This window comes from Sitophilus oryzae, unplaced genomic scaffold, assembly GCF_002938485.1.
Source record: "Sitophilus oryzae breed Bouriz unplaced genomic scaffold, Soryzae_2.0 scaffold_805_pilon_pilon, whole genome shotgun sequence".
Classification (NCBI taxonomy): domain Eukaryota; kingdom Metazoa; phylum Arthropoda; class Insecta; order Coleoptera; family Curculionidae; genus Sitophilus; species Sitophilus oryzae.
The window spans coordinates 432970-445094 of NW_022147423.1; the positions used below are offsets into that span (position 1 = coordinate 432970).

Genomic DNA, 12125 nt, shown 5'->3' on the forward strand with positions numbered 1-12125 from the left:
ATATACAATCTCGATAAATTTCTGTCAGCGGTATAGATATTTGACGAAAGAAAGACCGCCGTTAGACGATTTTACATATTTATTACTATGAATACCACCGAACAACGAGCTTGTTGCGAAATGAACAAATAAAAATGAGAAAGAGAACTAATGAAAAACAGAATAAATGTCAAGGTACTCAAACAACTTACCCCTTTAAACAAATCCCAAGGGCAAAAACTAAAATAACTAATGAGATGCGCGAACAGAGCTAAATTTTACAGGTACGGTGGTTTTGGAAATATTCTATTAATTAGTGAATGGCACACTGCATTAACCAACTAATAGAATCATATGAATTCTTTTTGGTGTAGGATAAGTTTGCTTTTTCGGCAAATTTGTGATATTTTTTTAACTGACACAAAATTATAACTAGTTGTTAAAGTTAAAAATAAAAATATCTAGGAAAATCTTTGTTTGAGGGGTAGGCAACCTTAATAGTATTTTGAAGAGACATGAATTCCCCATTGAATATAGGAATAATAAGCACATTGGTGTTAAAATAAAAGAGTAATTTGCTTTTAGATATGATCAATATTTAATATTATTTTTGTCTCACCCTGTATAACTTTATGGGTCAAGTTTTAATTTAATTTAAAGTACAATAGTTATTTTAACTACATATTTGGCTATAGATACCAGGTAAATTCCATGTCGAAAGAACCTTATATTTTAGTCATATTCTTCTTTAATAAAACTAATCTTTATTTTTCTCCAAGAATACGAAAATCAGTTAATATACAGGGTGTTTCAAAACAAATGCGAAAAACTTTAGGGGGTGATTCCTTGTTCAAAATAAAGGGTAGTTTGCTTTATAAACGTTGGGTCAAAAATGAACCATTAGGGAGATATCGCGGTACAAAAATGGCGGAAAATTAATGTTTTTATTTTTTATCTTGAAAACAAAAAGAGATATACTAATGAAATTTTATGGAAGCATTACTGTTATGAAAACACACTTTCAGGTAATTTTTTTACTTTTTTAAAATGAGTGGAAGGGGTTGAAATAAACTACCCCTATCATTCTTGTTAACGAAATTTAAAGAAAAATCTTATCAAACACATGCAAATGCTTTAATTTGGATAGTTTAGTTTGTTTAGAAACTTTTTTATCTCTTGTTTTTTTGATAAAACTCACCGATTTGAAATTAAAAAATAAAATGTAAAGCATTACATGTCAGGACAAAAAACATTTTTAGATTAAGAATCTAGTGATAATAACGATACTAATAATCATCTAGATAATAACGTATTGCAGTAGAGTAATGTCAAATAAAATAATATTAGGAACATCTTAAAAAGTAACAGCGGCCGACTAGATTTTTTCCTAAAAAATTACAGCAGCCCACTAGATTCTTTATAAGAAAATGTTATTTGTCCTGACATGTAATGCTTTACATTTTATTTTTTAATTTCAAATCGGTGAGTTTTATCAAAAAATAGAAGAGATAAAAAAGTTTCTAAACAAACTAAACTATCCAAATTAATTTTTTTGCATGTGTTTGATAAGATTTTTCTTTAAATTTCGTTAACAAGAATGATAGGGGTAGTTTATTTCAACCCCTTCCACTCATTTTAAAAAAGTGAAAAAATTACCAGAAAGTGTGTTTTCATAACAGTAATGCTTCCATAAAATTTTATTAGTCTATCTCTTTTCGTTTTCAAGATAAAAAATAAAAACATTATTTTTCCGCCATCTTTGTACCGCGATATCTCCCTTATGGTTGACTTTTGACCCAACGTTTATGAAGCAAACTACCCTTTATTTTGAATAATGAATCGCCCACTGAAGTTTTTCGCATTTGTTTTGAAACACCCTGTATAGGATGTTCCGTTACAAAAACACAAATTTGATATGTAACTTTTTTAGGACCCTATATTTTTAAAAAGTGCTTTGAAATAATCTACATATGCTCACAAAGTTTCATTTCAATACAAACTGTCTCCGCGTCATTTGAGAGGAGCCAGCCTGTATTATTAATACTCTGTAGTTCAGGAATACATTGAATTTTTTCTTTTGCAGCACGAGCGGATCCACACGGATAGCCGGCCGTACGGGTGTCCCGAGTGCGGCAAACGTTTTCGCCAACAGTCGCATCTGACGCAGCACCTGCGCATCCACGCCAACGAGAAACCGTACGCCTGCGTTTACTGCGAACGGACCTTTAGACAGCGCGCCATCCTCAACCAACATTTGCGGATCCACTCGGGTGAGAAGCCGTACGAGTGCCCCGAGTGCGGGAAACACTTTCGGCAGAAGGCTATTCTCAACCAGCACGTCCGCACACACCAAGGCGAGCAATGCCCCCTCTGGCGGCGGCCACTCTCGCAGCCTTAGCAGCGCACATATCGCCCTGAAGATCTCTCATAATTATAGCTAATTTGTACAAATCATATTCGTTTTTGATACTGACGCGTCTTATCACAATCCATTTTGATGCTTTTCTTATTGTCCATGAGAAGTTTAACATATTTAGTCGCTAATACAATGACGTAGGAATGCCTGTTAAAATTCTACATATTTAGCCAAAGTGAACTTAACCAGGATAGCTATTAAGATAGAAGAGTTTAGGTAGCATTTACTTATACAAATATACAGGGTTGTTCACCACATACGACACGGAGTATTGTAGCTAAACCATGAGATTTTTACAAATTGTAAGTTTTGGGTTCGATGAAGGACTATTAGAGGTACAATTTAAAAATAATTTTACAAGATACAGAGTGTCCCAAATAAGTAAAAAATATCAAAGTTTTATTTTTTTAAATGGAACACCCTGTATATTATTACATTTTTAGTTTCTACGATTAAAATAAAGATAAATTTGATAAAGGTTTATTATACTTACACCTTACCGTTTTTGAAATATTTTCAATTTTGTGAAATTGCAGGAAAAATTTTAAAGCTTCATTTCTCCAAGGGTATCAAAGTTTTTAATACTAAATATTTACTGAAGTTTATTTACTGATCAATTATTGTGTTGCAATAATAAAAATAATACCACCTTATACAGAGTGTCTAAAAATTTATTTTAAATAATTATTAGCTTCAAACGGCAATAACTTGTTTAATTTAAATAGAACATCCTGTATATTTTACGAGAATCAGATGCACAATTTAATTGTCTATCAAATTATATTATACCATTTTTTACCTATTCTTTAAGTTTCCGTAGAAAATGCATTTTCTTGTAATTTAGAACTTATTTATCAATATACCCATGGACTATTGACATTTCAGATTATTTTTAAAGATGTACCAAATTTTTAAAGAGTACAGATACTAATATTGTCGATATAATTCGTTTATTTCATTAAAAAATAAAAAAAACTGTTTAAATATTTGTTAAAGAGGATCAATTAATATGATTCCAGCTGTGATTCCAGTATTCAAACTACATTAACTGACTGTTTGCGTTGATTAATAATAATTGCTCCAAATACTAAAAAACTGGATTTTGTATGGGCATTAGACAGTGTGATAAAAAGTAACACCTTAAAAATGATATTTCATTTTTTAATAAATGCTTATTTATAACAACAGAGACTTTAATTTGATAAGTTATTATTATATTGATTTCTGACTCAAATCCACATTTATTTATAATAATTTATTAACGAACACAATTAAGTATGTAATTAATTAGTATATGGGCGGAATAATGGTGTTATATTTAATTAATGGTATACTCTTTTATAAAGATTTAAATAGTTTTCTTTTTGCATACAAATGGGCTAGTAATATTATCGTTTTGCTAAAAACGATAATATTACTAGTCTGTACATTTTGTACATTTGTTGCTTTAAAAACAATCTAAAATGTCAATATTCCATAGATATATTGATAAATGAGGTCTAATTTAGAAGAAAATGCATTTTCTACGAAAACTTGAAGGGATAGGTAAAAAATGGTATAATACAATTTGATAGACAATTTAATTGTGCATCTGATTCTCCTAAAATATATAGGGCATTCCATTTAAATTAAAGAAGTTATTGCCGTTTGAAGCTAATAATTATTTAAAATAAATTTTTAGACACTGTGTATAAGGTACTATTATTTTTATTATTGCAACACAATAACTGATCAATAAATAAACTTCATTAAATATTTAGTATTAAAAACATTGATACCCTTGGAGAAATGAAGCTTTAAAATTTTGACTACAATTTCACAAAATTGAAAATATTTCAAAAACGGTAAAGTTTAAGTATAATAAACCTTAATCAAATTTACCTTTATTTTAATCGTAGAAACTAAAAATGTAATAATATACAGGGTGTTCCTTTTAAAAAAATACAACTTTGATATTTTTTATTTATTTGGGACACTCTGTATCTTGTAAAAATATTTTTAAATTGTAGCTCTAATAGTCCTTCAACGAACCCCAAACTTACAATTTGTAAAAATCTCATCGTTTAGCTACAATACTCCGTGTCGTATGTGGTGAACAACCCTGTATATGGAAACTATATTATACAAATGTAAAAAAGGTAGGTTTTATAAGAGTCGCTGGTAGTGTAAATTCACATCAAAGAGCTTACTGAATCAGAAAATATATATAATAGCTCTAAAAGCTTAAAAGTTCATGGCTTGATTGGTTATCTTTCTCTATTTGTTTCTGTCTTTCGCCTTTCTTCTCCACCCATCTACTCTTATCCTTCTCAAGTCCTCGTCAACTTCTTTTTTCCATCTGGTTCTCGGTCTACCCCTTCTTCTCTTTCCACCTATTTCACGTTTCATAATCATACTAGGATGCACTCTTGCTTCAGACATTCTTTCAATGTATCCCAGCCCTCTCAGTCTTTGTACTCTTGCTACTCCCGTTATTGTTTTAATTCTTCATTTGTTCTTCTGGTCCAGATCTCGTCTATTTTCTTTTCAGAAAATCTTCCTCAGTAATTTTCTTTCCCAAATCTCTAGCCTCGAACTTTCCGTTGCATTGAACGTCCACGTTTCGCATGCAAAATCAGAAAATGCAATGTTATATTATTAAAACTAGTTTGTTGTCAGCTAAACATTAGTCAAGGCAACTAGCCTTATAGTCTAAGAGCTAGCAACGTTTTCGAGAAAGTATTTTAAGACGTCTGACTCTTTGATATATATTTTACTATGCTCTCTGGAACAGCATGCGGCCCGTCTGGCTGCCAGCGATACCCGTTGCGTTTACTACTGCGCATCGGAAGAAGATCCTATATTTTTCATTCATTTAGTCCTTATAAATTCCAGTATTGAATATAAATCGAACATGTCTCCATAGCGCAGTGCTGACCACGAACCGATGATTCAGAGTTCGAATCGGGTCAGGTCAAAAGACTTTATCTTATTTTCGTTTATATTCTGATAGTAAAGTATTAAATAATTCTGGTAATTAAAAAAAGAACAAATATTTAATACTTTACTATTCAGAATATAAACGAAAATAAAATAAAAAAGTCTTTGTCCTGACCCGGATTCGAACTCTGAATCATCGGTTCGTGGTCGGAAACTCTACGCACTGCGCTATGGAGACATGTTCGATTTATATTCAATACCAGAATTTAAAGGACTAATAAAAATATAGGATCTTCTTTCAATGCGCAGTAAAACAAAACGCAACGTTTAACGGCAGCCAGACGGGCCGCATGCTGTTCCAAAGAGCATAGTAAAAGATATATCAAAGAGCCAGACGTCTCAAAATACTTGTTTTTCCGACGTTGCTAGCTCTCGTACTATTAGTAGTATATAATAGTTAAACGGATCAAGGTCTGACTTCAGACCCATTTAGGGGTGATTATAATTAGGGGTAAATTTAATTAGGTTTTTAAGCAATTCAATTGTTGCACATAAATTCATTCCAGTTCCAGTTCGGATTTCTCAAATTCCAGTTCCTGTTCTCACTTCTAATATCTCAATGACTCCGTTTGGGAAGAGATTCCTACTCTCTGAAACTAAAATACTAGGTTATCCTTTTGTGTATGCCTCTATGAATCCAGATTATAATTCTCTACTTGGCAGTGCATCTACAAACGCAAAGCTATATACAGAGGTATAATTATTACTTACTATGCAGAAAAAAAATCGTGGGTGTTTGGGAAGGCTTGAAAGGAAACTATGTTTTTGCGACGTTTCGCGACTTTATTGTCGCTTCTTCAGGCACTATAGGAGAAGCAGTTTTTTCCATATTATGCCAACAAACATTCGTAATGTCGTAATTCGTAATTTATTTTTTTTGCGTACTAACTACTGGGAAGTAACAATAATCATAATGGATAAACTTACTATTTAAAAATAAATCGAAAAATGTCAATCAAAATCATAAACTTCTATTAAGAAACATCTGATCCTCTATTCTACTAATATTTAAAAAATATAATACTGTTACTGTCAACTACTTGTTTCTTTTGATTATGTTTACTTAGTATATTATTAGTTAGACTAGAGTCGTAGAGATTAATATCAATTTAAACAATTTCTTAATATTGATTTTACATAATTTTTGCGGGTGTGATGATTTTTCACAATTTTTCAAAGTATGATTATCATTTTTTTTCTTTTTTATTACTTTACATCTATCGCCTATAAAAATTGACAGATTCTTAGAGAATTGGTTTTTCCAAAGCAGACTTACAAAATATACAGGGAGTTCCAATATTCCGTGGACATAGAACAACCTTTATACAAAAATGCGTCGTTTGTCCGTTAGACGGCATCAATCAAAAATAAACACGAACGTTAATTGATTTAAAATTTATAATTTTTTAAGCTCTTGATGATGCTTATTGTCAAATATAATTTATGACACTAACACAAATTTCCATAGTTTCGCCAACTAGATTATTAGAGCATAATAGATTTTATGCGCCTCCGTACCTTGAGATGACTAAAAATATTTTTTTGGCGTAAGCTTCGAAAATTTGTTTCTTCTTCTTCTTTTTCTTTTAGAAGGCGTATCGCCTGTTTAGTTCCGGTTTCCTCCTCGTCTAAGCGACTCTTGCGAGGTTGACTGCCAACTGTCTTGCCAACGTTTAGGTGGTCGTCCAGTAGGTCTTCTGCCATGGGGTACGTTGTTGCGAATTATTATGGCCATTCTGTCGGGGCCCATTCTATTGACATGCTGGTTCCATTCTCTTCTTCTCTGCCTTATCCATCTGACAACGTCGTTTGTTTGGCACTTTTCTCTTATGTCTACATTTCTCTGTCTGTCCCTCAATGTGTATCCAGTTATCATTCTTAAGGTCTTCATTTCAGTAGTTCGTAGGATTCTCTTTGTTACTGATGTTTCAGCTCTGGTTTCCGCACCATATGTCATCACTGGTCGTATGCAGGTTTTGTATATTCTTGACTTACATTCTGTACTCAAATGTTTGTTTTTCCATATGGGATATTTAAGATGTCCTGATATTGCGGCAGCTTTATTGGCTTGTTTCCTTACTTCTTCTTCCAGGAATCCTGAGCTTGTAATTTTGCATCCGAGGTATTCGAATGACATTATCTGATCAATAGTTTTGTTTTTTATTACCAATTTGCACCGTAGAGGCTCCTTTGTAATGGTCATGCATTTGGTCTTATTTGTGGAAATTTGCATGTTAAGTTTTTCTGCCTGTCTGTTAAAAGCTTGTAGCATTCTTTGGAGGTCGTCCTCTGACTCTGCAATAAGTACTGCGTCATCGGCATAGCATAATATGTTTACTTTATGCATTCCCATTCGATATCCTAATCCAGTATTCTTGACGGTTTTTATTACTTGATCCATGATTGTGTTGAATAACAGAGGGCTGAGGCTGTCGCCTTGGCGAATACCAGTTGTAGTTCGAAGATGCTGCGTTAAGGTAAAGTTTGTTTTTATTTGGGTTGTTGTGTTTGTGTTTAAGTCCTTGATAAGTTCTGTGAGTTCTTTCGAGACATTACCGCTTTCCAAAATGGTGATGATGTCTTTTAGTTGGACTCTATCAAAGGCCTTTGTTAAATCTATAAAACATAGATAGGCTGGAGAGTTATATTCTAAGGATTTTTCAACTAGTTGCCTGAGTATGAATAGTGCATCGGTAGTTGATCGGTTTCTTCGGAATCCTTGTTGTTCCTCGCTTATTGGCACTATTGAGGAGATTTTGTCTGCAATGATCTTAGTCAGAAGTTTTAGCGAGGTGCTCAGTAATGTTATTCCTCTATAGTTTGCTGGATCTGTTTTATCTCCCTTTTTAAAAACGGGTATTGTTATACTTTGTTTCCATTCTTCTGGTATTTTCTTATGTTGTAATATAATGTTAAACAGTTTTGTGTATTCCTCTATGATAGCCGTGCCTCCGTTTTTTATTAGCTCGTTTGGTATTTTATCTTAATTAGGAGATTTTCTATTTTTAAGTTTCCTTAATGTCTCTTCTACTTGCTTGTAAGTGATTTGCGCATGATCTTCTGTATTATCTCTTTGGCTTGTCTCTTGTGCTTCCATTGGTTCATCTGTTTCTGCGTATAAGTCTCTGAAATATTTTTCCCACGTATCTTCTGCAATTGTTCTTAGTTGTATTGTTTCATTTGTTTCTCGTTTCAAACCCCTCAACATCTTCCAAATACGTTTTTGTGCTCCGTACATATCCGCCTCCATTTCGCTACTAAATCGCTGCCAATATTCTTCTTTAATTTCTCGTACGCTATTATTAGTCCTGTTCCTTATTTCGGTATAGATATTTCGGTTCTCTGGTGTAAGTATTTTTCCTTCTTTTCCCTTGTAATGTTCTTGACTTCTAATGTAAACCAAGGTTTAATGTTCGGTCTTCTATTGTGTGATACAGTACGTGTTCCTAAAGCTTCTTTAGCACCTTTGCAGATGTTTTCTTTCAGTTTGTTCCAAGCTGTTTTAGGAGTATCAAACTGTACTATGGGGTTAAGAGTGACATGTGTTTGGCATCTGTTTGAATAAATTTGTTTAGTGCTTTCGTGGTTGAGGGATTCTATATTGAATTTTTCAGTTTTTATCGATGGTCTTTTTTTGGATAGCGGCGCACCTATTCGTATCTTTCCTAGCACAAGTTTGTGATCTGTTCCAATGTTGGCTGAGGATAAGACTCTTATGTCTATTATTTGTTGGTAAGAAACTTCGATTGGTGATGATATAATCGATTATTGATTTATTGTTTCTATTGTCATAGAAGGTGTATTTATGTTGTTCTTTATGGGGAAAATATGTGTTGTTTATTCTCAGTTCGTTCTGTCCACAGAATTCGGTCAAAATTTCGCCATTTCTATTAGTTATATTCTCGTTATATTTTGGTTTTATTCCATCCACTACCTTGTTTCCAATTCTTGCGTTTAAATCCCCTAACAGAATTATCTGAAAATTTGTTTGTCTCAAAAAATACGCACAGTGGCGTTTTTTACAAGAGACAAAGAATGTAGTAAACATTAGAAGAATCATTTTACGAAAAAGTAATATTTTCACAAAAATTTATGTAGGAGTGGGGGTAGTTTTTACCCTTCTCGTGCTTTTTCTTGATTTTTATGAAAGTGAAATGTTAAAGCACTTAGCAAAACATAGACAACCAAATCTCATTCAAATCGGAATTACGATTCTTAAAATATCTGATTTTTTTTAAAGTTTGATGCCATCTAGCGGATAAACGAAGCATTTTTGTGTAGAGGTAAATTGTGTCCAACGAACTTATTTTTATTCCAAAAATACGTCGTAGTTCTATGTCCACGGAATATTGGAATACTCTGTATAGCTGGGCCGTTCCCAAGTATCAAATTTTATTTTATAAAGGCTGTATAAACAGCTATATGATCATTTTTATAGGATACCTCAATTCGTATAACGTGCTATAAGACCGTAATATGATAGCTTTACAACCAAAAAAGGCCCATTTTTATACAACCGTTTAGTAGTATAGAAGTTCTATAAAAAGGGTATACAACGTTATATATCTATTATAAAACTAGTTTTATTGTGTATTACGTGGTCACATCTAAGAAACAGAACAATAAAAACATTTGATCATTTAGCGAGGTAAAAGAGTATTTTATTTTTTACCGATGAATATTAGGAGCAAATTATATTTTAAGCGTGTCGTAAAATGAATCTAGAGGATGTGGATTGTTAAAAAGGAGACTTTACTCGACGGTGAAAATGGCGGGTAGAGCCAAAAGGTACAACAAATATGTAATATAAAAAATCATTAATAGGGTTTGAAAAGTAGGGAAAATTTTTGTTGCGCCGAAAATTTTACTGGTAGATTAGGTATGTATTTGGCAAAAAATTAAAGCGCTTTAATTTCGATTTAGGTTTACGTATAAATTTAAACAATAAAATAAAATAAAATTTTCAAAAATTCTTGTTTTTAATTTAATTAAACAGTTTATTACTGTATGTGGGAATCTTATCACAAAATAGTTCTCAAAAAAAACATTTTACAATTTATTTTGATGTTTTTAATTTTGCTTCATATAATGGCGGCCATAGGCCATACAAAAATTCTGCCTTAAACATGGCGAATTATAATGCAACCATTTTATTATAAATGAATCCCTTAAATAAGTCTTTGTGGTAAAATAAAACGGTATAAGATAAATATCTATCATTACGCAGAATTTCCAGGCACTATAGAACTATTTTTGACATATTGAGATTTGTGACAAATGGATGTTGGCAAATCTCATTTGATTAGTATTTAAACTAACAAACATGATCAGGTTTTCATGGATTTATGCACGCAATGCATTTCATGCATGCCCGACGAGTGAGCGGCAACCTAAGGACTTGGAAAAACAACAATAAAACAATACAAACATTACTACAGTAAAACTTTTACATCAACGTGGCAACAATGCTTTGAAGAAGCCAGACAACCCGAGAGGTTTTGGCTTTTGGGAACCCAGGGAATTCTCGGGATTATTTGCCGTAATTTCGATGAGTTTTTTCTTACATGCTCTTTATAACTACCACTGCGTATGTTAACTTTTTTCCAACTTTGTCCAGAATTCATAATAGCTGTGATTGATTATACTCGTACGTAGATATTACTTTTGCAACAACAACAATAACAAAATAAATAACTACGTATACCATTTAATTTAAAATGAGGTTATATTATACATTACCAGTTTTATAATGCAGATATTACAGCAATTTATTTTGTTAATCACAATTTTATCATATAAGGCTATATAACTAGTGTTGTATACAGAACCGTAGTTTAACGCAATAAAACATTCTATCATACAACGTAATACAACTTTAATAAGACAAGTTTAAGTAACTATTATATGATCTTGTGACTACTAGTTATATGAATATTAAGAACTCTTACATGGTGGGTATAAGAGTCTAATAAAACAATATGTTTGTTATCATATAGCATTGTCTTATTAAGTGTTATATCATATTAAAAGAAATTATCGTTTAATGCGTTATAGGATACGTTGTAAAAACCACTAGAAAATAGTTTAATATGACAACTTTTATTAAAAAACAGAATGGTCGAAACCAAACGCTTAATAAAATCAAGCAGTCCTTAAGACAACGCTATTCGACTGTTATAAAATAATTCAATCCTTTTAAAATTTCTTTTTGCCACTTGGGTTGCTAATAAATATTACTATTGCGATATTTAAACAGCTCTTATCAAAAACGAATAAATACTTCTAAAGAAACGCTTTTGAATTAAAGCAATAATTTTTCGAAGAAATATATACATGGGGAGGATGATATCATTATGTTATCTTCAGGGTTAGAAAATAACGCTTGATGTGGATGCGGGCGGTTGGAGTGGTCTGCTGCTTGTTTCCTCACTATTTCACATTATATCACACCCTAATAGTTAGTAAGAACTTTGGATAAATCTTCAACTATAATCAAATTACATTTGATTTCTTGTTCAGGTCAACACCGAATGATCACTAGATCATTATACTTCTCTACTATAATTACTTACCCAACTAACATTTTTTGTTTAATAATGGTAATGGTTACGTTTCGATAACCTACTTAATAAAACCTAAGAACCTATCAATTTTTCGCGAAACGTTTTCGTTACCCTTATAACACCCCTATAGCACTTAAATGGAGAATCTTATAAAGGTAACGGTGACCAAATTTTAGTATATCGCCTTG

General features: G+C 32.1%; 1 protein-coding gene across 4 annotated transcripts in view; it reads left to right on the plus strand.

Annotated features, from left to right (window-relative positions):
* Nucleotides 1-12125, plus strand: part of LOC115888636 (zinc finger protein 502-like) — a 136355-nt gene that overhangs the window by 98458 nt on the left and 25772 nt on the right. For 3 of the 4 annotated variants that reach the window (XM_030908405.1, XM_030908407.1, XM_030908406.1), the window contains exon 5: nucleotides 2063-2333. In XM_030908405.1, the coding sequence (XP_030764265.1) occupies nucleotides 2063-2333 (271 nt within the window). The remainder of the gene's footprint in view (nucleotides 1-2062; nucleotides 2334-12125) is intronic. The other variant, XM_030908408.1, reaches the window with a different exon arrangement.